Source organism: Podarcis bocagei, assembly GCF_964188305.1.
Source record: "Podarcis bocagei genome assembly, chromosome: 17".
Taxonomy (NCBI): Eukaryota; Metazoa; Chordata; class Lepidosauria; order Squamata; family Lacertidae; genus Podarcis; species Podarcis bocagei.
The window spans coordinates 40,641,295-40,668,725 of NC_138143.1; the positions used below are offsets into that span (position 1 = coordinate 40,641,295).

Here is a 27,431-nt window from a genome sequence, read left to right on the forward strand (position 1 = left end):
ATTAGCTCTGCCTTTTTTTCTTCTTTTTAAAACACAGTGATTTTGTACCCTAGCCAGACCTTCCACGTGTCCCCGTTTTTCAGAAGTCTTGCCCGTTTCTGATTTGATCCCGGAAAGTCCCCACTTTAACTTAGGATGTCCTCTGCAATCAGGAGGTGCTGCTGGTCTCCACAAGTCCTGTTCCTGATGCAGATCTTCCTCAGCCCTTTTCCCAGGGGAGTGAAGCTCCTTTTTGTGGTTCTAAAATGTCTTGAAAAGCATCTTAAAAAGCAGAGACATCACCTTGCCGACAAAGGTCCGTATAGTTAAAGCTATGGTTTTCCCAGTAGTGATATATGGAAGTGAGAGCTGGACCATCAAGAAGGCTGACCGCTGAAGAATGGATGCTTTTGAATTCTGGTGCTGGAGGAGACTCTGGAGAGTCCCATGGGACTGCAAGAAGATCAAACCTCTCCATTCTGAAGGAAATCAGCCCTGAGTGCTCACTGGAAGGGCAGATCCTGAAGCTGAGGCTCCAAGACTTTGTCCACCTCATGAGAAGAGAAGACTCCCTGGAAAAGACCCTGATGTTGGGAAAGATGGAGGGCACAAGGAGAAGAGGACGACAGAGGACGAGATGGTGGGACAGTGTTCTGGAAGCTACGAACATGAGTTTAACCAAACTGTGGAAGACAGGAGTGCCTGGCGTGCTCTGCTCCAGGGGGTCACGAAGAGTCGGACACGACTCAACAACAACACAAGATGTTTTGGGCTGCTGAACATTATGGTGCTCGGATGGCTCTGAGTCCAGCCACTGAAATGTGCATAAGTGTCACATATTCAAGTGAAACTGCTCCTGCAGATGCAGAGGAATCTATTTGTTTCAGAAATACACTGTGGAGCAAGAGAAGTTGACTTAGGTTAACTATTATTTTGGAATCTTTATTTTTTAAAAAAAACGAAACACCCTGCCCTCTAGTGGCCGCTGGTCACATTCAAACTACTGTACACTGGAAAGAATATGGGATGTCATGTTCGGAAACTACCAGCCATCTGGGCTGGTAGAAATTATGAGAGGAAACCAACCTCTAAAGTCTCCCTTCCTCCCCCAGTGAAGAGGGGCTAGTAATTAAAAAGAAGGCAGAAGCCACAGGGAGGTAATTTCAGCACAGTGGCGTAGCGTGGATTGTCAGCACCCGGGGCAAGGCAAGTAATTTGCGCCCCCTAACCCGTGGATTTTAGCACTCGAGTGCGAGCGCCCCCCCAGATGTTGCGCCCGGCCCCCCTGCACCCCCCACGCTACGCCACTGGGGCTGGGGGCGAGCGAAGGAGCCAAGGACCCCCCCAAAGGCTCAGCAGGAATTTATTAAATTTATTATTTGCGGAGCCCCCGCAGGCCGAGGCAGCCGAAGCCCCCTCCCCTCGGGCGCCTCCCCGCCCCCTCCTCTCCTTGGGCTGTAGGTGGAGCTCCAGATCTGGGCTTGGCGAGCGCCTCTCCTCCTCCCGGCCGGGTCCGGGGGCTTCCAGCCGTGCTCCGTCCTCGCCCCCCCCCCCGCGGCTGAGACTTGCGCTGAGAGCTGGAGCCAGCGGTGCCCCCTTCTGCCGGGAGACCCTTGCCCGCCCGCCGGCTTCCTCTTGGAGGGTTTTGGGGAGCGCAGGGCGCGGCGAGGCCCCTCGGAGCTCTGCTCCCTCCCAGTCGGCAGAAGCAGCCGCCGCCTGTGGCTGGGCCGAGGGGATGGCGGCAGCGGCAGGGTGCGGAGGCTGCCCGTGCCCGGCCAGGTGTCGGTGGCGGCGTCGGCGCTGCTGCAGCAGCTGCTCCTCCTGCGAGCAGTGAGTGGAGCGCAGCCGCAGCGGCGGCGGGGGGCGCGCGCGCGCTAGGGCGCAAGGCTGGCAGTGGCGGCGGGGAGCCTGGCAGAGGAAGGAACTTGTCCCTTCCCTCTGGACTCACGCCCCCCCCAGATGTTGCGCCCGGTGCGGCCGGCACCCCTGGCACCCCCCACGCTACGCCACTGTTTCAGCAGGACACCTCTGCTGAATGAGATTTAATTCTGAGTATAGAAAGTTATTGGCCCTGGTGCATGGCAATGTCAGATAACAGAGTCCTGTAGAAGCACCACTTTAGTTCCAGCAAAATGGGGGGGGGGGTTGCAGCACCTCAATAGTGCAAACATGGAAATGTCCCTTCTCTGTTTCTCTGTAAGCAAACATTCCAAGATATAGCATTAAATGGGGTTTGATAGACCTCCCAAAGATTTTTTCTCATTGAATGAAATGGACTTCTGTAGCTTACTCTGACCAAGGACTGTTGGTTTAGCTCAGGGTTTCCCAGGCTTAGGTCTCCAGCTGCTTTTGGACTACAATTCCCATCATCCAGACCAGGGACGGATTTAGGTTTGATGAGGCCCTAAACTACAGTGGTACCTCGGGTTAAGTACTTAATTCGTTTCAGAGGTCCGTTCTTAACCTGAAACTGTTCTTAACCTGAAGCACCACTTTACCTAATGGGGCCTCCCGCTGCCGCTGTGCCACCAGAGCACGATTTCTGTTCTCATCCTGAAGCATAGTTCTTAACCTGAAGCACTATTTCTGGGTTAGCGGAGTCCGTAACTGAAGCGTATGTAACCCGAGGTACCACTGTACTGAAGGTAATGGGGCCCTTTATGTGTCCAGCTGTCCTTTGTCAACAACAAATTGTCGCTGTTTTTTGGTGATATTTTAGGGAGCAGGCTAGCAGGCTTACCATTACTTACATCATAGGAGCCTACACAACACAAAACACTGTTGCTGTACGTAGGTTTTATTTTATTTGTTTTTCATCTTATATTTTGGAAATGTACATCCGTGTGTTTTTTGTGGGCCCCCAAGAGAGTGGGGCCCTAAGCTATAGCTTCTTTAGCTTATATCTAAATCCGGCACTGTCCCTGACCACTGGTCCTGTTAGCTAGGGATGATGGGAGTTATAGACCAAAAACAGCTGGAGACCCAAGTTTGGGAAACCCTGGTTAACTCTTCCACGATTAAAAAGTTTGCTCTTTTTCTAGCTCAGCAGGCTGATCCCAGGTTTGCTAGATCATGCTGAGTCTTCTGCCCAGGGCCAGTCTCCCTAGGAGGCAAGGTGAGGCGACCACCTCATGCAGCAGGATCCTCAAGAGCCGCAGATCCCAGTATCAATCTTTCTTCCTGTCTTGTTCCTGGTGTAGATCTTCACTCACTCCCTTCTTCCCTGGCAGGGAGGGTGCACCATTTTGGGGTTTGCCGCAAGTGCCAAAACACCTTAGGCTTGTTACCGGAAAAATCCGAGGGCTCCCTTGGACAAAAACAAAGACACCAACCAGGATAACTTGGAGCAAAACAGCAGCCTGTAGGCTTGGCCTTTATTGAACTGTTGCAACAGGGTGTTCCCCTCACTTGCAGGAGAGAGGAAAGACCCAGAAAGATGGTGTGCCAGACCTTATAAAAACTTTTGAAATTCCCATCCTCTAGGTCAAGCCCACCCCCAGAAACATCATGCATACATTACAGAAAGGAGGGGTTGAGGGAGGAGTTGTGGTGGTAACCTGAGTGTCCAGTCACCTGGCTGGTTCTTCCTTTCCCCCTGCCCATGAGTCACTTCCAGGAGACAAAGGGGAGTTTGCAGTTTCCTGCCCCCAGAGGGAAGATCTGATCATTGTCCTTTGTTTCAGTCCATGCTGAATCCACTACCATATGCAAGTTCTTTGTGATCTTGATTGTCTTCTGTCTGGGATCATCAGGGTTGACATAGCAACTGGGCAGGGCTCCTGTGGATGTGCTGGGATGGTGAAGGGATTATGGCTGACCAGAACCAAGCCACCCCCCTCTGATAGTCCTTGTCATATGGAGTAAAATAAAAATGGAACAGTGCAAATCCGATGTATGGTTGATTTTTCTATGAATTTATAACAGAAATGTGGCGTATGTACTGTGTGAGTGTGAGTGTGTGTGAAGTTTGTACAAACAGAATGATTGGGGTGGGGTGGGGTTCCTGCTACAGGCTGACCCAACTTTTACCACTGGACTGTTTATAACTGCTTACGCTTTTTGTCCCAGCTGATCCGGCAAAGTCTTTATTTCTAGCTGACTGGATTTGACCTCTCCCTCTAGCACAGTCTGACTAGGTTGTACTTTGTTCTCCAGAGCAGATTAATATGCCTGGGTCTTTTATTCTGTCGGTAGTAAAATGTGGCCCCCTTGGATCTTTTGTGAGCATATCCTGGCCCCTTGGTTCACAATGAGGTCCCTGTCTCACGGTGAGTCCCAATTACTTGTCTTCCCCAGGCTCGTGCCCTGCAGCCCTTTAGGCAATGCAAGAGGGAATCTGCTCATCTCTCTCTGGCACAGTTCTCCCTGGGAAGCACTTCCTTTAAAAAGGGATTTTTCAAGAGGTCTGAAAGGAAGCTTCTCCACTATAAGTGTTTGTGCCTCAATTGGAACCTCTGCATGTACTTCTCTTAAGGTGATACAGGCCTGTGTCACATGTGTTACGGTAAAATCTGGGTGCGAGGCTACTCTGCCACCCAGCTCGTCGGACTAAGTCCGCGGGTCCCTGCGGAAGAAAATGAGCTCAGCCGGAGACAGGAGCAAACTGCAGAAGATCCAAGTTTATTGCGCAACAGGTTCCAGACGAGATTGAACCGCGAGAAAGGGGTGACATGAACTTTTGAAATTTCCCTCCATGTCCCAGAATACAGTGTAAAATACATCCCAGTTACATCATGAATACATTAAGAAGAGGTTGGGTCACACAGGATTAACATATGGAGGAGGGAGGGGGGAATATGCAGAGCTGGAGATATGCGCAGATAAGCACATCCTGAGTACCTGATGAGAAGACAATGGTCCATGTATGCATGGTCTGCCACCTGGCCGTGCCCGGAGGAAAGGCTTGGCAGAGTGATTTGACAGGATTAGGGTCTTGACACCTTGCTTGAGGGAGGACAGGGAGGTGTCATGGAGTCCTAGAGAAATTGAGCAAATTGGCACGTTGATTTTCTATGAATTTTATAGATTTTAGTCCCTTTTGACATTGACAATTGGAAATAAATGGATCTATTGTAGCGAAGAAGGAGGTGAAGAAGACATGCCCCCCCCTTCCGTATCACATGGCAAGACCCTTATTTACATTAGCGCAGTGGCGTAGTGTGGGGGGTGCAGGGGGGGCCGGCCGCACCGGGCGCAACATCTGGGGGTTAGGGTTAGGGGGCGCAAATCCACGGGTTAGGGGGCGCAAATCCACGGGTTAGGGGGCGCAAATCCACGGGTTAGGGGGCGCAAATCTACGGGTTAGGGGGTGCAAATTACTTGCCTTGCCCTGGGTGCTGACAACCCACGCTACGCCACTGCATTAGCGGCCCCTCTAAAGTACCATTCCTTCCAACATTTCTCTACTGAAAAGAGGGACATCCTATTCCATCATCATACTATTTACACCGCTTGTGTAAAGCAGCGGGACTCCTTCCTAAGCAGCAAAGCTGACACCACCTCCACCTCGGAGGAAGGAGCCTGCGCCGCCGGCGGAGCCCGTCTGGGCTTTCGCTTCCGACGCCCGGCGGCTCCTCCCCGCTACCTTGCAAATAGCCGCCCGCCCGCCCGGGTGGCCCCCGGAGTGGCGCCTGTGCCTTTAAGAGCTGGCTCCGCCCCCTGGCTGCTTTCTTCGCGAATGTTGCAAGATCCAGGCCGGGAGTTTGCAGCTCGGCGTTGCATTGGGCGGAGGACGAGCCCCCCCCCATCGGAGCACCTGGCCGGACCCCCCCCCCGCCCCCGCCCCGAGTTAGGAACCCAGCCGAGGGAGGGAGGGGCTCCGGAGGCAGCGAGGCCTTGCAAAGCCTGGTGAGTTGTTTTGCTGGCGGGTGGGGGGGGTGGGGAGCCCGGCTGGCTGGGGGGGGGGCGTCGTGCAAGTGGGGGGGGTCCAGGCATCAAGCCCGCCCGCCCCCACGGCCTCCCCGTGCAGACGTTGCTGAGATGCGTGGAAAGGGAGTGCCTGGGAGCTTGGCTTGGAATCTACCTCCCCCCCCCCCGCCCCCAATTCCAGCCAGCCCTAGAGGATCAGCCAGCCAGGCTCAGCCCTCGGGTTTTGCCACGGGGAGAGCACCTCTGAGCATGTGCAGAGTCGCATCCCACCTCTGCACAACATCAGGAGCCGGGAGAGGCCAGAGCCGAACGTGGGAGCTGCCAGGGAATGAAATATTGGGGCCCCCAGGTAAGCCCCGCCCCACAGAATCGATCACACGATGCAGTGCATGCGCACCATGCCCATCAACTTTTTTTGGGGGGTAGCCCCCTCAAATATTTTACTGGGGGCCCCAAAGAGACCGCAGCCCTTCGGACTTGGCTCCTGTGGGGTTTGCCTTCCCCCAGTCGAAGTGCCTGCATGATGCGGGTGTGTCGGTGCATTCACACATTACATTTTTAGGGGTGGGTGGGTGTGAAAAAACATAGTCTATGAAGGGGCTCCTGGGCTTGTATCTGGGCTGGTTCAACCTTTGGTCGGACTTGGCACTCCTTGCGCTTTCATCCTGAGAGGCGGCTGCTGTAGGTGGTGGTGCTGTTTGGTTGCATCATTTGCAAGTGGCAATTATTCCGGATTACTTTGTGTGCAGGTGTGTTGCTCTTGTGGGCACGGGAAGTGGGCAGAGGAATGTCTGCCCGTATCCTGCCTCCCTTGGGCCCTGTCCACACCAGGACGTGCCACTTCAAACAGCCATGGCTTCCCCTCAAAGAATCCTGGGAACTGTAGTTTAAGGGTCCTGGCTGTGGTTAGGAGACTCCTGTTCCCAGGGTGTCTTAAAAGTCAATCCCTCCTCTGAAGCAACTTTGAGAGTTTCAGCTCTATGTCACACCTTCACAAACTGTTCCCAGGATTATTTGGGGGAAGCTGTGATGTGATCCCCCTCTAGATGTGCAATTCAAATGGGGCCTCAGTTGTTGGCAATTTTTGTAAACCTGCCTTATGCATTTACAAAAGCTTTTTGTGTATATTATTACTATTAATAATAATTTTACTAGTACCTGCTTCTCGGCCTTTTGGCTAAGATCAAATGTAATATAAAAACATAATAAAGCATTACACATCAAAAGGCTTCCCTGTACAGGGCTGCCTTCAAAATAATAATAATTCAATATTTCAATTGAATAAAATAAAGCAGCAAAAAAATAATATGTGCAGAAAAAGTTTTACTCTCTTGCTATATACACAAACTGTTTCAATTCCATATTTCCTCATCTACTATATAAGTATTGTTATTATCCTAAACATATATGTTTAGTCACAGTACCACTGTGTATTGTATATTGTATAAACGCATCCAAATGTCATTATATTTGTCCATGCAGAGTCTACACCTATAAGCAATCTGTTTGTAAGCTGCGAGTGTAGTCGTATCTTCAGTCCGTTGAGTAATCTCTCCGGTGCATCAGTGTCTTGCCTCGCCAGATTACCTTGGTGCAGGAGATGAATAATAACGACAGCCTTGTGACTCTACATGGTTTGCCATTGCTTCTCCCTTGGGCAGGTGAGGGTCGTGGGGCTGTGGCCGTCTCCCGCCTCCCGCCATGGCAATGAGGGAGCTGGTGGAGCCGGAATGCGGAGGCTCCAATCCTCTGATGAAGCTGGCCAGCCATTTCACCCAGGACAAAGGCCTGCAGCAGGAGGGGCTTCGGGGACCCCTGGCGTGGCCTCCCAATGCCCCCGTGTCTGAGGTGGTAAGTTTGGCAAAACGGGAGGGGGGGAGTTGGAGAGTGGTACCGCTTTGGGGAGCTGGGAATCGTCTATCTCTCATCCAAAGACACTCCTGTTAGTGTCTGTCTGTTCAGGATCACAGCTTCTTCTTTTTAAAAAAGGAAAATAATCCCTCAGTGGTTAATGCTAGGCCTTCTTATCTCCCCGCCCCCATCTCTGCCTATTTAAAAAATGGATAATACCCATTTGTCCTGAAATTGTAAATAAAGAAAGCACAAATCTGTTGGGGGAGGCAACTCTTTAATCCTTTGCGATTTCTATTCTGCCATCGGGTAGCAATCCTTTTCTCTCCTGCAGGTGTCCAAACCTCTTGGAAGAGCCTCTGAAGATGAAGTAAGACGTCCCATGTTTCTTTGCTTTGTTTTCCTCCTTCTCCCTGACCCACGCAATATTGTTTCCTCGCACACATGCTAGGGCTGGGCAGTATCTGGTTTTCAACAGATACTAAACATCACGATGGGACGCAAGTGGCGCTGTGGGTTAAACCACAGAACCTAGGACTTGCCGATCAGAAGGTTGGCGGTTGGAATCCCCGCAATGGGGTGAGCTCCCGTTGCTCAGTCCCTGCTCCTGCCAACCTAGCAGTTCGAAAGCACGTCAAAGTGCAAGTACATAAATAGGTACCACTCCAGTGGGAAGGTAAACGGTGTTTCCGTGCGCTGCTCTGGTTCGCCAGAAGCGGCTTAGTCATGCTGGCCACATGACCCGGAAGCTGTACGCCGGCTCCCTCGGCCAATAAAGCGAGATGAGCGCCGCAACCCCAGAGTCAGTCACGACTGGACCTAATGGTCAGGGGTCCCTTTACCTTTAAACATCACAATATACCAATATGTTACTAAAACATCTGAAATAAGGATGGAGCTATGTAGAGGCATTGGCAGGCTTCGCAGTTTTCTCTACATTGTGATTTTTCCCCAGTGCCTGCTCTTGTGATTCTCTGCGCCCCTGCATGAGCCGGGAGAGCTAACAGGGGCTGCAGGAATCAACAGAAGCATCTTTTCCCACATTGTGATTTTTGCATAGCGCGCACACACAAACAAACATGTCATGATTTGAGATATATTGCCAGCTCAAAAATTCTGAAACTGATATCACAACATGGACTTCAAACCGGTTTTGGACGATCCATCGCCCAGCCCTAACACACACCATGATCCACAATATAATGCCAGCTCAAAAATTATGAAACGGATATAATGATATGGCCTTCAACTGGTTTGGGATGGTAGATCACCTGGCCATAACACATGCTGATATTATGTTTTCTGGCAGCTGGTGGCAGAGTTCCTTCAAGAGCAGAATGGCCCTCTGCTGTCCCGTGCCCCACAAACATTCAAGATGGATGACCTGCTGGCCGAGATGCAGGAAATTGAGCAGTCCAGCTTCCGGCAGGCTCCACAGAGAGGTATGAGGCCTGGCCTGGGAGTCCTAGCATGAACAGAGACCAGCAAAATATTTCTTGGGTGAATGGCGGCGATGTCCGCCCATCCACTGTTGAGGGGGGGGTGCCCCCCGAGGAAGGGAATGGATTGGGAAGAAGGACAGGGAAGCCAATTCTGCTCCCTTGGGACTTGTCTCATCCTTTTGGGCAGTAGGATGCTAGCACCATTCTGACTCCCTCCGACTTCCTCTTCTCAGCTCCAGGTGTGGCGGCCCTGGCCTTGTCGGAGAATTGGGCGCAAGAATTCCTTGGCGCTGCCGACAGTACAGTGGACGTCTCAACGGATTACAATGAAGCTGATTGGTCCCAGGAATTCATTGCTGAGGTTACAGGTGGGACAGGAGTTGGTGAGGGGGTGGCAGCCCTGTTGAGGGAAGTTTCTAATGTTTGGTGTTTTATCGTGTTTGTAATATTCTGTTGGGAGCCACCCAGAGTGGCTGGGGAAACCCAGGCAGATGGGCAGGGTATAAATATTATTATTTATTATTTATTTCTCCAAAGACCCCTTGTCTGTGTCTCCTGCCAAGTGGGCCGAGGAATATTTGGAGCAGTCAGAGGAGAAGCTGTGGCTGGGTGAATCGGAAGATCAGACCCTGGCTGATAAATGGTGAGTACCTCTGTTGCTACTTCCCGCAGTGACGTCGGCGAGATATTGGGATCTGATCCACGCTGCAACTCAAAGTAGCACTCTGCCCGAGTTCTGAGTAGACAGGTCCATTTTCACGAAGCAGCTGGCTTCTCCCGCAGCCCCAGGGGGAAAGGTTTAAAATTACACCATGACAGAGAGGTCTTCAGTTTAATGTATTTTTTCAAGGCTTTTCGGATCAACGAGAGAGAGGGGGAGATTGTTTTCCAAACAAAGAACCTTGAAGCTCTCTGGGCTGCTGTTGTTTTCCATGTTGCCCTGCCATATTGAGTAGAATTACAGTGAACTGAATGGAGAAAGGCATGTAATAAGGGAGCTGCTTAGAAACGGCTGCTGTTACCTATGTTTTGTTAACCTTTAGGTTGGACTACAGGGGGACGCAGGTGGCTCTGTGGGTTAAACCACAGAGCCTAGGACTTGCCGATCAGAAGGTCGGCAGTTTGAATCCCCACGACGGGGTGAGCTCCCGTTGCTCAGTCCCACATCAAAGTGCAAGTAGATAAATAGGTATCGCTTCAGCGGGAAGGTAAACGGCGTTTCCGTGCGCTGCTCTGGTTTGCCAGAAGCGGCTTAGTCATGCTGGCCACATGACCCGGAAGCTGTACGCCGGCTCGCTCGGCCAGTAAAGTGAGATGAGCACCGCAACCCCAGAGTCGGTCACGACTGGACCTAATGGTCAGGGGTCCCTTTACCTAGGTTGGACTACTGCAATGTTTTATATGTGGAGCTCTCCTTTGAAGGCTACTCTGAAATCTCAGCTGGAGCAGAATGTGACTGCTAGACAGCTGATTCACGCTGGGGAAATGGAACATAACCAGGGCTTAAGGATTTCCCGCCAAGGTTCATGGTGTATTCTGGGCATTACTGAAAACATAGGTGCTTAACTTTGAAAGCCCTTTATGACTTTGGACCACCTAACTCTTAAGGAGGCCAAACACTTTGATAATCTTTAGAGGCTCCTTTATATATAATAATAATAATTTATTATTTATAACCCGCCCATCTGGCTGAGTTTCCCCAGCCACTCTGGGCGGCTCCCAATCAAGTGTTAAAAACAGCATTAGATATTAAAAACTTCCCTAAACAGGGCTGCCTTCAGATGTCTTTAAAAAATAAGATAGCTGCTTATTTCCTTGACATCTGATGGGAAGGCGTTCCACAGGGCGGGCACCACTACCAAGAAAGCCCTCTGCCTGGTTCCCTGTAACTTGGCTTCTTGCAGAGAGGGAACCGCCAGAAGGCCCTTGGAGCTGGACCTCAGTGTCTGGGCTGAACGATGGGGGTGGAGACGCTCCTTCAGGTATACTGGGCCGAGGCCGTTTAGGGCTTTAAAGGTCAGCACCAACACTTTGATTTGTGCTCGGAATCGTACTGGGAGCCAATGGAGGTCTCTCAGGACCGGTGTTATATGGTCCCGGCGGCCACTCCCAGTCACCAGTCTAGCTGCCACATTCTGGATTAATTTCAGTTTCCGGGTCACCTTCAAAGGTGGCCCCACGTAGAGCGCATTGCAGTAATCCAAGCTGGAGATAACCGGAGCATGCACCACTCTGGTGAGACAGTCCGCGGGCAGGTAGGGTCTTTAGCCTGTGTACCAGATGGAGCTGGTAGACAGCTGCCCTGGACACAGAATTAACCTGCTCCTCCATGGACAGCTGTGAGTCCAAAATGACTTCCAGGCTGTGCATCTGTTCCTTCAAGGGCACAGTTACCCCATTCAGGACCAGGGAGTCCCCCACACCCATCCGCCTCCTGTTCCCCCTTGTCAGGATTCAACCTCAATCTGTTAGCTGCCATCCATCCTCCAACCGCCTCCAGGCACTCACAACTCACCTTTCCCAGGGACAGCCATTTTGTGATACGGAAATCTCTCTCCAGAGAGGCTCTCTTGGCGCAATCTTGTCTTTTCACTTGAAGGACTCTCCCCACCCTCTGGCCTTGCCTTTCAATTCATTTGCCTTTTTGTTTCTGTTCCTAATTATGGCTTTAGTTTTTGTTGTTGGTGGTGTAGGCTGTTTTCTGCCATTTTAATAGTCTTTCAAATGCTATTATTGAAATGCTTGTGTACTGATCGTTTTATAAGCTGCATTGCAAACTGGAGGGTTGGGAGATATAAAATAAACACACCAACGGTTTATTTTTGTGGTGGTGTGCCAAATGCTTAAGTACATAGCGTCTTCCTAGCTTGTTCCTGAACAACGTTTATTCTTTCTGATCGTAGGTATGAGGAATACCAGCCTGAAGAAGACCTCAAGAAAACTGCCAATGAGTTTCTCGCAAAAGTGGATGACCCAAAGCTGAATGACTCTGAGGTAAAAAAAGAGACTAGAGTTCTCTTTGTAGGGAACTGGGCACAGATAATATGAGTGCTTGACCATCAGCTTGCCTCTCATCTGATTTCCCCAGCCGCTCTTGGGCAGCTTACAGCATATCTAAAAACATAATAAAAACATCAAGCGTTAAAAACCTCTCAATAAAGGGCTGCCTTCAGATGTCTTCTAAAAGTTGTCTCCTTGACATCTGAAGGGAGGGTGCCACCACCGAGAAGGCCTTCTTCCTGGTTCCCTGTAACTTCGCTTCTCACAATGAGTGGACCAGCAGAAGACCCTCAGAGGAGGCAACGTTTTGTTTCCTCTTCAAAATACTTATGTCTGTCTACACTCACGCATTCTTCTCCCCACACACCTCTCCCTTCTCTGCCTTAACTCCTTGAAAAATGGCGGTCTTGTTTTAAGAATTGGGATTTGGATGTTCCCTGATCTTCTTGCTTCCAATCCAGGGCAAAAGGTTGGCAGAAAGGGCTTTGAGCTGAGGGTGGGAGTTGGGCCTAGACCTTCCAGCCTGGTGTTATTCTTGGAGTTAAAAGGGACTCCTGACCATTAGGTCCAGTCGTGGCCGACTCTGGGGTTGCAGCGCTCATCTTGCTTTATTGGCCGAGGGAGCCAGCGTACAGCTTCCAGGTCATGTGGCTAGCATGACTAAGTCGCTTCTGGCGAACCAGAGCAGTGCATGGAAACGCCGTTTACCTTCCCGCTGGAGTGGTACCTATTTATCTACTTGCACTTTGATGTGCTTTCGAACTGCTAGGTTGGCAGGAGCAGGGACCGAGCAACGGGAGCTCACCCCATCGCGGGGATTCGAACCACTGACCTTCTGATCGGCAAGCCCTAGGCTCTGTGGTTTAACCCACAGCGCCACCAGCGTGCCTATTCTTGGAGTTACTTTCAAGGAAATAAGAGTTTCTGACCCTGTTCAACTGTTTTGAGCGGCTACCACTTGAGAGGGACCCGCTCCCAGGTTCCTTTTTCCCTCAAGGAAGCCAAATGTGCCTCCTCTTTTCTTTCCTGCCGGCTCTGCTCAGTCCGGACTGTCCAGGCTAGTTCAGATAGAAGAGGTTGTGCCGAGGGATGGATGGTGATGGTCTCTCTCCCTGTGTCTCCTTTCTTCATGCAGTTCCTAAAGTTTGTCCGCCAGATTGGAGATGGGAGGGTGTCCATCGAGGCAAATCGGGTGACCATTACCCCCAGAGGCCAGGATCAGGCAGAACAATGGGCAACTGAGTTTATACAGCAGCAGGTAGGACTCCCAACAGGTAGAGAGCTCTGCTGCTCACGGGCTGTGTGCTTCTTTGCAACATGCTCTTGTGTGGCCAATAACCACAGAATTGGGGGCCAGGAGTGTCAACTTGCACAAAGAGCAGTGTATATGTAGTCTAGGGGCAGAGAAGACCCACAGCGCAGACCTTCCAGTGATGATTCTGTCCTGTAGGCCCAAATTTTTACACTCCGCTGTGCCTGCCATATTGTTTGCCAAGAAATGGGACAGTAAACACGTGAGACGTAACCGACTGTGTTCTTAGATGAATAAGATATACTATTCATAGTATCAAATTGTAAATTTCAACAGAAGTAACTCATAAAGTTCAACAAACGAACAAAGCAGAAGACCCAGTGGATCAGTTCATGCATAAGGTTCATCCTTGTAATGGTGTCCATTCCACCTGTCTGTTCATAAAGTCCAAACCATCCACATGAAAGGCTACTACTATGCCATAAGATCCACTGTCCTGTAATACCACATATGAGCTTTAACTACTAATGAAGCCCAGGATGGCGAAACAAGGCTAGTATTCCGGAAATCCTTGTCTTAGACTTTGTGAAAGGATTTTGTGGAACTGTAACTGGAGGAGACTCTTGAGAGTCCCATGGACTGCAAGAAGATCAAACCTCTCCATTCTTAAGGAAATCAGCCCTGAGTGCTCACTGGAAGGACAGATCCTGAAGCTGAGGCTCCAAGACTTTGGCCACCTCATGAAAAGAGAAGACTTCCTGGAAAAGACCCTGATGTTGGGAAAGATGGAGGGCACAAGGAGAAGGGGACGACAGGGGACGAGATGGTTGGACAGTGTTCTCGAAGCTACCAGCATGAGTTTGACCAAACTGCGGGAGGCAGTGGAAGACAGAAGTGCCTGGCATGCTCTGGTCCAGGGGGTCACGAAGAGTCGGACACGACTAAACAACAACAACCTTTCATGTGGATGGTTTGGACTTTATGAACAGACAGGTGGAATGGACACCATTACACGGGTGGACCTTATGCATGAACTGACTATAGAGTGATCTGATCCACTAGTTCTGCTTTGTTCATTTGTTGAACTTTGAGTTACAATTTACAATTTGCTATTATGAATAGTATATCTTATTTATCTAAGAACACAGCCGGTTACGTCTCATGTGTTTATTGAGTATGCTTTACATGACCATAGGTTGGTTTGTTGTTGCTTTGTTAAGAAATGGGACCTGGCTGCACCCTTTATCCATCTTTGAAGTGGGGGAAAGTACCTTCCTGCTATGCTCTCTTTCTAGAACACATCCGAAGCCTGGGTAGATCAGTTTGCACACTCTGCAGACACGCTGGGCCTGGAGAACGAGTTTGAGGAAGCCAAGACTGCTGTGGAGGTAACGTAACAACTGGTGAGGGCAGGCCTCCCCTGGAGTGAGTGAGTCAGTTTTATTGCACATAGCCAAAGGCTGCCACAATGTACACAGAATCATTCAACAATTAGAAGAAAATATACTGGATTGATACAAAAAGCTTAAAATATTTATCTTATCAAAACATTAGCTACTCTAAACAGAGCTATAAAGGTACCTTAATATACAAGTTAAGACATTAAACAATAAAATTTATAAGCTAAAATTATCACATGGCCACTAATATATTAAAAAATAATGTTAATTAATACAGTGTGTAATTATATTCAGAGTTTGGTGATAAAGATAGAATATAGCTTGACGTAAAGGTAAAGGGACCCCTGACCATTAGGGCCAGTTGCGGACAACTCTGGGGTTGCGGCGCTCATCTCACTTTATTGGCCGAGGGAGCCGGCGTACAGCTTCCGGGTCATGTGTCCAGCATGACTAAGCTGCTTCTGGCAAACCAGAGCAGCTCAGGGAAACGCTGTTTACCTTCCCGCCAGAACGGTACCTATTTATCTACTTGCACTTTGACATGCTTTTGAACTGCTAGGTTGGCAGGAGCAGGGACCGAGCAACGGGAGCTCACCCCATCACGGGGATTCGAACCGCCCACCTTCTGATCAGCAAGTCCTAGGCTCTGTGGTTTAACCTACAGCGCCACCTGCGTCCCTAGCTTGATGTAGATAGGGTCAAATAAATTCATCTCCTTTACAGTTGGTGGCTACCTTGGCTATATAATTTGCTCTAATTTTCCTAGCAGCAGTTGCAAAGAGTGCTAGACGCCAGGTCACATACTTATCTGTGTCTGCGAGGAGATATAAAATCATGTCAGAGGGGTTCTGGCCAGGGGACCTTGTCATCATAGGTGCTAAAAATCTTTCTCTTGCTTCATTATATAGGGGGCAGTGAAAGATATAATGCATAAGGTCCTTTACGTCAGGACATCCCCTAATGCAAACACGTTTGTTGGTATGCCTCTGTGTCTCCCATCTCTATAAGCAGAGTTTATTGTATTTAATCGTAACTCTGTAAAAGCTTTGCCCTGCAGTGAGATTTCTGCTGCGTTCATTTGAGAGACCTGGTGGGTTTCCCTCACCTTCTTTTCCCCCTCTTCTTTAGTCAGATGTGGACTTCTGGGACAAGCTCCAGGCTGAGTGGGAGGAGATGGCCAAGCGAGACGCAGAGGCCCACCCTTGGCTAACGGACTACGAGGATCTTGCCAGCTCCTCTTATGACAAGGTACTCCTGCAGAGGCTCTGCTTGGGGCCTTCTCCTTCTCCCCCCACCCTGCCTCCTCATCCCTATTGGTTGCTCAACTTCAGATTGTGAGCAAGTGGGTACAGAATTCTCTCTGTGTGTGTTTAATTATACAATGCCTAGTAAAACTACAATGTCCAGACCCTGCACTTGTCATCTCAGGCCCTTCTTTAGGTCCCTCATCCCAGAGAGATTCAGAGGGTGGCAACAGGAGAATTGGCCTTTTCTGTGGTGGCTCCCTGTCTGTGGAATGCTCTGCCCAGAGAGGCTTGCCTGGCAGCATCATTACATGTCTTTAGGCGCCAGGCAAAGACCTCCCTCTTTACCCAGGCCTATGGCTATTGAATAATCTATGGCCTGTGATAGACTATGACCTGTGATGATTACTGTTTTATTATTAGGCTGTCTGTCGTTATACTTTTTACAGTGGAACCCCTGTTTTCGAACGTCTCAGCTCCCAAAAGTTTTGGATGCCAAAAACCTGGAAGTGAACACTTCTGCTTTTGAATACGCCTAGGAAGTCAAATGGCTTCTGGGGCGCATTTCTCATTTTACTCCATTGAATTTGCCGATAAGCCCTTTGATCCTCGGTTTTTGAACGTTTCGGAAGTCGAACCGTCTTCCGGAACGGATTACATTTGAAAACCGAGGTTCCACTGTATTATGGTTTTATCGTTGGTGTTCTGTAATGTATTTTCAATGTTGTACATCTCCCTAGGATCTTTTGATAAACGGCAGTACAGTGGTACCTCGGGTTAAGAACTTAATTCGTTCTGGAGGTCTGTTCTTAACCTGAAACTGTTCTTAACCTGAAGCACCACTTTAGCTAATGGGGCCTCCTGCTGCTGCCACGCCGCCGGAGCACGATTTCTGTTCTCGATTTCTGAAGCAAAGTTCTTAACCCGAGGTACTATTTCTGGGTTAACAGAGTCTGTAACCTGAAGCGTATGTAACCTGAAGCGTATGTAACCCGAAGTACCACTGTATATAAATTGAATCAATAATAACAACAACAACTTACGAAGTAACCGTCGTAAATAAAATATAAAATGTAGGTACAAGCAACTCTGGACTTGTGCATGACACACGTGGTGCCGAGAACTCAGAAGTGGGGAGCACCCTGGAGAGTGTGTGTTGGGGGTGCTCAGCTGATGCACAGGGAAGCTGCTGCTGCGCTACCCCAGACGCCAGCTGTTAGGCAGGGAGGCTGAGCAGCCTCAACAAAGCCCTGCTGCCCCTCCCACTCATGAGGAAATCTTCCCCGGAGCCCAAAGAGAATGTCCTCTCTGGGCTCTGGGGAGGGTCTCCTTGCTATGGGATGAACGGTCCCATAAGGGAGCTGGGCATGTTTAGCCTGGAGAAGAGGAGGTTAAGGGGTGATATGATAGCCATGTTCAAATATATAAAAGGATGTCACATAGAGGAGGGAGAAAGGTTGTTTTCTGCTGCTCCAGAGAAGCGGACACGGAGCAATGGATCCAAACTACAAGAAAGAAGATTCCACCTAAACATTAGGAAGAACTTCCTGACAGTAAGAGCTGTTCGACAGTGGAATTTGCTGCCAAGGAGTGTGGTGGAGTCTCCTACTTTGGAGGTCTTTAAGCAGAGGCTTGACAACCATATGTCAGGAGTGCTCTGATGGTGTTTCCTGCTTGGCAGGGGGTTGGACTCGATGGCCCTTGTGGTCTCTTCCAACTCTATGATTCTATGATCCTCCGCCCCTTGAATAAAATAGCAAATGCTGCAAGGTCCACTTTAAAAGCAGCAACAACACCTTTACTCTCCCTCCCTGGTTAGGGATACCAGTTTGAAGAAGAGAACCCCGTGCATGATCACCCCCAGGCCTTTGAGGAAGGGCTGAAGTGCCTGGAGGAGGGAGACCTGCCCAATGCCGTCTTGTACTTTGAGGCTGCTGTGCAGCAGAACCCGGATCACATGGAGGTGAGTGAATGGCGGCAGATCCAGGCCTCCTCTCCTCTCCTTGGGAAGAGGTCAGACTGGGGAAGGTTGCCACTGGGGAAGTGTTGGCCCTTTGTCAAGACAAACTGGGTCAGCGCTCATTGCTTTGTTGCACTGTGCTAGCTGCTGAGTTGCCCGGCTGTGGACGATGGGAAAATGGGCAGCCTCTGCCTTGGCCCTGAGTGGACTCGCTTCCCTTTCAGAGCGCTGAGAAGTTGGGCACTTTGGGGGGGGGGACGCAGAAATGTTTCAGAAGTTGGGTACTTGCCCTACTCTTCAGCACTGCTGGTAAGCACTGAAAAAACAGCCCTGACTCCTTGTCGTGTCTCCATTTCAGGCCTGGCAGTACCTGGGAACGACGCAAGCAGAGAATGAGCAGGAGCTTTTAGCCATCAGTGCTCTCAGGAAGTGAGTAACCTGCCTGGCGTAGCAACACCTTGAGGTTGTGCTTCTTTTTTGGGAATTGCAGAGGCAAAGTCCAGCATGACGCCGGAAACCAAGTGGCTAGTGATGCTGGTGGTTTACTGAATCTTTAAACCTCGTTCTTCCGCGACCCGAGTCCTAGCGTTGATATGATTTGATATGATAGGATTCCAAGAACTCCATTCATAAATTTATAAGCCTCTGTGGAGAATAGCTATGGGTGATATATTGATATATCTTACAAAACCAGTTTGAACTCCATATTATGATAGCAGTTTCATAACTATTGAACCTGGTGATAGATTGCGAATCATGGTGTGTGTCTGTCTGTGTGTGTGTGTGTGTGTGTGTGTGTGAGAGAGAGAGAGAGAGAGAGAGAGAGAGAGAGAGAGATGCAAAAATCACAGTATGGAAAAAACTGTGAAGCCAGCCAATGCCTCTACATAGCTCCATCCTTATTTCAGACATTGTAATATATCTCAGTGTTTAGTAAATGATATATCACGATGTTGAAAACCAGATATCGCCCAGCGCTACCGTTCACCTTTATATAGTTTCGTCCTTATTTAAAACATTATGATATATCAGTATATTGTGATGCTTAGCTGGTGATATATTGTGATGTTCTCCCTAGTGGAGAAACAGTCCCCCTTAAGCCTAATTTGCTTTTGTTTTTTTGTGGGGGGGGAGCTGCTAGAAATTCTGGACTATGGATCAGACCACAGATGTTCCTTATCAGGCTCTCGAGGGCAGAACTAAGGAAAATGAGTTGAGAACTCGTGATGCAAACAGGTGTTTGCTCCTTTAGGATGGGAGGGGTGAATGCCCATTTTCTTGAAGGCTGTACCAATTGGCCATCCTGATTGGCTGCCTCGGGTTATGAGACCTTGGCCATCATTCGCTTAAATTTGGGCTTTGGGCTATTGTGTAGTAGCTCTCATCGCAAAGGTTCCTGTCATGATTCCAGAGTGAAGTCTGCCCTGCTGCTCATCTTCCAGTATTTTGTGTGTTACTTAATCTTTAGCCAGATAAGATAGTTTTGTTGTTTTCCTTGCTTCCGAGTTGCTTTAAATTGTGATGTCATTTGAAACCCTCTTTCTCCAACAGACCTTTAAATAAAGTTTTTTATGTTATTATGAAGAATTGCTTTTTGATTGAGTTCCTGAATCTTGGCTGGACCCTAAAGACAGCACAGTCATCACAGCCTCCTATTTGGTTCCTAGTTGTCTTCCTTTGCTTTATAAACTAAAATATTCCAAGCCTTTTCCTGCAGAGAAGGTCCTCCTGCAAATTCTGATCATTTTGGTTGCCCTTCTCTGCATTTCTTTCCGCTCTATCATTAGTCCCTTGTTTTGAGATGGGGAAACAGAACTATATGCAGTACTCTTGAATGTAGCTGTACCATAGATTTATGCAAGGCCACTGCAATTCTGCTCACTTTTGGGCCAGGAACAGCAAACCCGTTGTGGAAAGCAAGCAGCATGAAAAAGCTAGGCAAGTCTCCGGCGCAAGACATCCTTTGCAAAATACAATAGTTTGACACTGTGCTCAAGCTGCAGGATAGTAGCGAAGGAAGGATGACACCTGTAGTGTACTGGCAGCTGGGGAAAGGAAAGCAGAGCCAGAGAATGGCCAGGAAGCTGTGAAGAATTACAGTTTTTCTTGGCGTGACTGATGGCAGCCCACAGAGTTCCCTCACAGTTCCTGAGCCCTTTGGCAGACGCTCGCCGCACCTTACTTTTGCATGAAAACCTGAGAGTTAACAGGACGGAAAACACATGTTTGTGGCAGAGGTCCATCTCTCAGTGCTGCCCAGTTGCAAACCTTCTTGTGGGGGAAGAGCTTTATTTTGTTACGAATTTCCAGGCTTAGGAGCTCTCTGCAGCCAGAACATTTGCAATAGCTGCTGCAGATCTTCCAGCTGGAGAGGGTTTGCATCTCAGGAGGGAGCCTGGACCCTCCCAGCCAGCTGGGCTGCTTTTCATTTTGGTAAGAATGTTCTGAGATAAGAAACAAGAAACCTGCTCCTTCCCTCCTCCTCCTCCTCCTCCTCCTGAGGTTACAGTAATGATCCCCTTCAGTTTTTTGACTTGCATGTTTTGACCTCTTTCCCACAGGTGCCTGGAGTTGCAGCCCGGGAACCTCACGGCGCTCATGGCTTTGGCGGTCAGCTTCACCAACGAGTCGCTGCAGAAGCAGGCCTGTGAGACCCTGCGCGACTGGTTGCGCCACAAGCCAGCCTACGCTCATCTGATAGGGAAGGAGGAGGAGGAAGCCGGGAGCCCCAGCCCGGGCCTTGGGCCTTCCAAGCGCATCCTGGGCTCCCTTTTAACCGAGTGAGTGTGGGGAACGGGGGAAAGCGAGGATGGAAGAGGACTGGGGAAATACAGATGGGGTTCCTGCACAGCGGGGGTGTGGCCCGGTTGACCCTCAGGGCTCCCTTCCAGCTCTGCAATTCTGTGATTCGCTACCCTGTTGTATATCTTTCTGGGACGCGGGTGGTGCTGTGGTCCAAACTACAGAGCCTCTTGGGCTTGCTGATCAGAAGGTCAGCAGTTCGAATCCCTGTGACAGGGTGAGCTCCTGTTGCTCTGTCCCTGCTCCTGCCAACCTAGCAGTTCGAAAGCACGCCAGTGCAAGTAGATAAATAGGTACCGCTCCGGCGGCATTTCCGTGCACTCTGGTTTTCATCAGAGTGTTCCGTTGCGCCAGAATCGGTTTAGTCATGCTGATCACATGCCCCGGAAAAGCTCTCTGCGGACAAACACCGGCTCCGTCGGCCTGAAAGCGAGATGAGCGCCGCAACCCCATAGTCGCTTTTGACTAGACTTAACTGTCCAGGGGTCCTTTACCTTTTTTACCTGTACATTTCTCTGTCCTTTCCACACGCGCCCCAGCTCGCTCTTTGTGGAAGTAAAGGAGCTCTTCCTGGCTGCTGTGCGTAGCAACACCTCTGCCGTGGACCCTGACGTTCAGTGTGGCCTGGGCGTTCTCTTCAACCTGAGCGGCGAGTACGAGAAGGCTGTGGACTGCTTCACTGCTGCGCTGAGTGCGCGGCCCAATGTAAGGCGTGAGCGCAAGCGTGGCTGAGAAAAGTGTGAGGTTGGGGAGGTGGACTTACAGGGTGGGAATCCTGCGTCAGGGCTGCACCGCTCAGTTCGCGGGTGTGGGGATTGCCTGACCTGAATGCTCAACCATGCAAAGAACAAATAAATGTGCCCATATAGAAAGTAGAGCGCATCAGAGGCAAATGAGTTCGGACTTGGCCTTCTCTTGAACTCTGCTGAGTGGGGGGATGTTTATTTCATTTTCAGAATCAAAGCCCACAGTCTTTCCGTCAACTTTAAGGCAAAGGCAGGTTCATAAAGGTGAAGGCAGTTCTTTAAGTGTCCAGATTCTAGACTGTCGTGGGCTTTAAACGTCTACTACTAATAATAATTTATTATTTCCATCCCGCCCATCTGCATGGGGTGACCCAGCCACTCTGGGCAGCTTCCAGCATATATAAAAACATAATAAAACATGACACGTTAAAAAGCTTCCCTATATAGGGCTGCTTTCGGATGTCTTCTAAAAGTTGTATAGTTACTCATCTCCTTGACATCCGATGGGACTGCATTCCACAGGGCGGGTGCCACTACCGAGAAGGCCCTCTGCCTGGTTCCCTGTAGCTTTACTTCTCATAATGAGGGAACCGCCAGAAGGCCCTCGGAGCTGGACCTCAGTGTTTGGGCTGAACGATGGAGGTGGAGACGCTCCTTCAGGTATACAGGGCCAAGACTGTTTAGGGCTTTAAAGCTCAGCACCAACACTTTGAGTTGTGCTCAGGAAAGTACTGTTTTCTAAACAAAAGCACCTGGAATTGGACCTATAAATAACTATGCAACGTGGGTACCAGTGCGGTTTTTAAAATCATGGGGAACTTGAGGGATAGAGGGGTAACCAGTGGGTGGGGTCTGGAAGCTGGGAAGGAATGTGCTGCTCTTGAATGAAGCATGCACTCTCTGTGGAAGAACTCCTGGGTTTAATAAGGCTCTCTCTGGTCTCCCCGCAGGATCATCTCCTCTGGAACAAACTTGGGGCTACTTTGGCCAATGGAAACCGGAGTGAAGAAGCTGTGGCAGCCTATAGGCATGCCTTGGAACTGCAGCCTGGCTACATCCGCTCCCGCTACAATCTCGGCATCAGCTGCATCAACCTTGGCGCCCACAGGTGAGCGGCTTAAGGGTTGGCAAAGAGGGACAAGGAAAGGTCAGGCTGCCTCTACCCCCTGTGGCCCCATAGCTGTTGACCAAATTCTGGGTCCACTTCTTGAGATCTGGTGAAAACGGCGCCATTCTGATGGTGGTTTTGTGGCTCTCCTTGGGAATGATTCGCTAGTCTTTTGGAATGTGGACGGAGCCCAGCTGTGCTTTTCTGCATCTCAGGGAAAGTCTGAAATCATTCCCAAGAGGAAGCTATCCAGAAGCTGCTGGGGGGCGGGGCGGGGGCTGCATTTCAAGAGGGAGCCTGGAGTCCTCCCCACCAGCTGGGCTGCTTTTTGCAAGCGGTAGTGTTCTGAGATGAGGAGAGACTAGAAGCCTGTCACCAGGCTATTGCCAGGTCAAAATGGTCACCTTCGCTCACCCTTGGTGGTTCCTCCTTGAATACTTAAAGGAAGGAGTTCTCCGTGCCTTTCTATAGGTCGGATCAACCCTTTAACTGGAAGCACTGTGGATATGTCTTTGTTTTGGAGCCTGGTCTGTGGGTTCTGTGGTTCCAGTTCCCTGCCAAATATTACCTATTGCCTGGGGTCAGAGGCACCTTTAAAAATTAGTGATGCTTTTTTGGAATGCAGAGTTAAAGTAAATTATCGAATCATCAATTCTAGCACGCAGGGGGGCCAACAAAATAATAAAATTTGGCATCTGAACAATTGGCATTATTAATTGTATTATAATTTGGTATTGACAATGAGGCTTTTATTGGGTTATTGTAATTGAAAACTAATTTAAAAAATACTATACGAGCAAAAAATAATAATAGCGATGCTTCTTCCATGCAGATTGGTTTGGCCGTGATTGGCTTCTTGCCTTGGCTTTACGATTTGCAAGGGTTAAGCAGGAGTAGAGCAGCGTCTATTACCAATGTATTTCCATAGCTCCTGGGGAATTGTTGCTTGACAAGCAGGGGGCATGGAATAGCGTGGGAGCCCTGGAACTGCCGCCTTGATCTCGCCATGTGTCATGGGCTGGTTGGATGCAGAGGAATGGGGGAGGGAACCAGGAGAGGAGCCATCAAGGGAAGAGGACTCAGAGCCCAGGGAGTGGTGGTGGGACAACAATGAGTGGTCAGAGGGAAAACATAGGGAGGAGGAGGTTTTGGAAGCTGAAGAGGTAACAGGGCTTAGTGAGCTGGGAGAGTCTGTGGCAGAGACAAGTCCAGAAGCGGAGGCAGGAGCAGAAGCAAGTAAGTTGGAGGCCAAGAGGCAGAGATGAGTCCGGCTTCTTAAGAGTCACAGGTGTCTCTCCCTCCTGCTGCAGAAAGCTCACCTTCCCCACCCTCGTCTCCTGGAACCAGCAGAGGCATGAAGAGGGTAGAGAAGTTGGCTTCATGCAGACATAGTCTCTGATTGCTTGAGACAAGCCCTGGGGAGGAGGGGACTTAGGCAGCTGTGGACCTTCAGTCCCAGCAACTGCTTCAAGGGGGCAACACCTGGCGGAGATGAGTTGCAAAGGCCCGGCACTCCTGTGTCAAACTTGTTCTTGCTATTGAAAGAGTTAACTCCCAACTTGAAAGGTCCCTTACCTTTCCCGGCCTGACCTGGCCACAGTGATCCATGCGACGGTCATCTCCAGGCTTGACTACTGTAATTCACTCTACGCGGGGCTGCCCTTGAAGCTGTCCCAGAAACTCCAGCGGGTGCAGAATGCTGCAGCGAGGCTCCTCACGGGGTATCTGCCATGGGAGCATATTCATCCAGTGCTTTTCAAGCTGCACTGGCTCCCGGTGGAGTACAGGGTCAAATTTAAGGTGCTGCTTTTGACCTTTAAAGCCCTTCATGGCCTAGGACCCTCGTACCTATGGGACCGCCTCTCCCGGTATGCCCCACGGAGAGCCTCAAGGTCCCTAAATAGCAACAGCCTAGAGGTCCCAGGCCCTAAGGAAGTTAGATTGGCTTCAACCAGAGGCAGGGCCTTTTCAACACTGGCTCCGATCTGGTGGAACGCTCTGCCTCATGAGACCAGGGCCCTGCAGGATCTGATTTCTTTCCGCAGGGCCTGTAAGACAGAGTTGTTCCGCCTGGCCTTTGGCTTGGAGCCAATCTGATTCCCTCCCTCCCTCTCTTTCTTTTTTCTTTTCCTTCTCCTGCGATGAGGCTACATTTTAATATTTTAATGTTGTGTTTTAATTTTGTTTTTAAGTTGTAATCATTCAACTTGTTTTTATTATTGCTTGTAAGCCGCTCTGAGACCGGCCTTGGCTGGGGAGGGCGGGGTATAAATAAAAATTATTATTATTATTATTATTATTACTGCTGGCTTGTTCCTGACACCATGCCCAATTCCTGGGTTCTCCTCCACGTTCCCTTCTCTCTGCTTCCCTTTGACACCTGCTCTCTTGCCGTCTTCAAACAGGGAGGCTGTGGAGCACTTCCTGGAGGCCTTGCACATGCAACAGAAGAGCCGGGGGCCGCGGGGCCAGCAGGGGGCCATGTCGGACAACATCTGGAGCACCCTCCGTATGGCGCTCTCCATGCTGGGCCAGAGTGACCTTTATGGGGCGGCTGACGCCCGGGACCTTCCAACACTGCTGCAAGCTTTTGGGATTCAGCAGTGACTCTTCGATGGGCTCCCCTGCGAGTGCAGGATGAGCCCTCGCCAGCGCTGATCTCCCCTGCCCACAACTCCCCATCTGCCGACATATGCACACCTCATTCAGGCAGCTTCCTCTCCCCTGCCCCACCACCCAGTCTCACTTCCCACCCCCATGTTTCAGAGAACTACACGCCAATGCATTTTCAGTTGTCTTCGGTCCAGGGCTGTTCAGGCGCTCATGGTTTTATCTTGGACCTACCATTGGAGAATTGTAGTCTGTGTTCAGCAGCAGTTGGCTGGCTTGCGGGTCTCCCTTAACATCTTCTGGGTTTGCTTTCTCCAGCGAATCAAATCCCCTTGAGCAGGAAAATGTTTATACTTCCCCCTGCACTTCATCTGTGCGCTGAAATTGCACCTCTGTGCAGTGTCTTTGGCACGTCGTTTTACATGATCATTCTACTTAAGTGTCTTTTTTTCGAAAGGGATGAATGAATCATGGTGTGGAATTCTGGGCTCTCGTCTTCAAAAAGGTGCTGCTAACTTTTAAGGTACGACACAAAACGATCAGACATATCTCACTGGGCACCAGCATAGCGTATTTTCTACAGTGTTGTGTTTTGTCCCAACTCGCCCGGGGAAGAAGTGAAGGGAGTAAGCTCTCCAGTGTGATGTTCATTGGGGGGGGGCAGAAATGGGGTTTAACTGACACACTTCAAAAGATCAGGGCAGGACCTATGTCTTAATTATCCTTCTGCCCCTTAGCTCTTTTGTAAAGTAAAAGGGGGACTGGTTATCTCTGTGCATATGATTCTCCCCTTCTGTGTAATTGGGCCCTTTAATTATAAATATCTGTATATGATTTTTGTTGGGAAATGTTTTTAAATTGTAAAATATTTTGTATAATAGAAGGGAAAAAGAATTAAACCTGCCAAATGAAGCTGCCTGCTTTTCATTCTTGAGCATGAAAGCATTCCATTGTGGGAGCCTCTGCATTCCTTTCCCCCTTATCCTTCACGTCTGCATCTATTTGATACTCCCCTTTTCATTCAGAAGTCCTACTCTGCAGAATAAAGCTAAAATAACTAGGCTGATGCTTCCCCCCCCCCTCAGCTGTGTAGTTTCTCAATCTCAGTGGATGAAGAGATTTTGTTTTCATTGGTAGAGCAGAGCAGCAGCGTTGTCTGTGCCTCATCTCATTTGCTAAATTACATTTTTAACAAGGTGCCATCTTGCAAAGGGATCCGCCACAGACGCTCTAGTTGAGATTCCTGCATTGCAGGTGGTTGGACTAGATCACGCTTGGGGGGTCCCTTCCAGCTCTATAATTCTATGCACTTGCTAACCTCAAAGTTTGGGAAATCCTGCCCTGCAGGAATGGTTTTAAGTATTAGTGAGATAACATACTGTGTGTTTGTGTGTGTGTGTGTGTGTAGTGCATTGAACCCTCAAGAGTTAAAGGTAAAGGGACCCCTGACCATTAGGTCCAGTCGTGACCGACTCTGGGGTTGCGACGTTCATCTCGCTTTATTGGCCGAGGGAGCCGGCATACAGCTTCCGGGTCACGTGGCCAGCATGACTAAGCCGCTTCTGGCGAACCAGAGCAGCGCACGGAAACGCCGTTTACCTTCCCGCTGGAACAGTACCTATTTATCTACTTGCAGTTTGACGTGCTTTCGAACTGCTAGGTTGGCAGGAGCAGGGACTAAACAACGGGAGCTCACCCCGTCGCGGGGATTCGAACCACCGACCTTCTGATCGGCAAGCGCTAGGCTCTGTGGTTTAACCCACAGCGCCACCCGGGTCCCTACTCAGAGTTAAGTAAGTGCTAAATATGCTTAAAGTGTTTCCCTTAAAATGGAATAAAACCTTAAAATTAAACCTTAAAACGGAATAAAAGCACCTTAAATTGAAAATTAAGGGCACTCGTAATGTAAAGTCTTTTCACAATGCCTTCACAATAGATGCTCAATATTCCGTAATGAATGTTCTTACTGAATTGCTCCTGTAGCTTTATGACCCTGTCTAGGATTAATTTTAGCATCTACCAGTTCTTGTTTTTTTGACTGAGCAAGTGTGAATGACTGACTCTATTCTGAATGAGAATAGCCAGCAAACACAACACACAAAAACAAGGGGGCTTGAGAGGCGGGGAGAGGCCTCTCTTCACCCTCAGCGCCAAGAAGACAAGACATTA

General features: G+C 49.6%; 1 protein-coding gene across 2 annotated transcripts; it reads left to right on the forward strand.

Moving 5' to 3' along the window:
- The first annotated feature begins 5,712 nt into the window (after nucleotides 1–5,712).
- On the forward strand, nucleotides 5,713–26,174 carry PEX5 (peroxisomal biogenesis factor 5). Of its 2 annotated transcripts, XM_081176494.1 has the most exons (16): nucleotides 5,713–5,826; nucleotides 7,509–7,698; nucleotides 8,033–8,068; nucleotides 9,008–9,140; nucleotides 9,374–9,508; nucleotides 9,678–9,783; nucleotides 12,044–12,134; nucleotides 13,276–13,398; nucleotides 14,688–14,780; nucleotides 15,921–16,040; nucleotides 17,856–17,999; nucleotides 18,355–18,425; nucleotides 20,558–20,776; nucleotides 21,338–21,503; nucleotides 22,495–22,652; nucleotides 25,058–26,174. In XM_081176494.1, the coding sequence occupies exons 2-16, from the start codon at nucleotides 7,549–7,551 to the stop codon at nucleotides 25,257–25,259; spliced, it is 1,947 nt and encodes a 648-aa protein (XP_081032620.1). In that variant the 5' UTR covers nucleotides 5,713–5,826; nucleotides 7,509–7,548; the 3' UTR covers nucleotides 25,260–26,174. The 2 variants fall into 2 exon arrangements, with proteins under 2 accessions (XP_081032620.1, XP_081032621.1); XM_081176495.1 differs by lacking the exon at nucleotides 13,276–13,398.
- The last annotated feature ends 1,257 nt before the right edge of the window (nucleotides 26,175–27,431 follow it).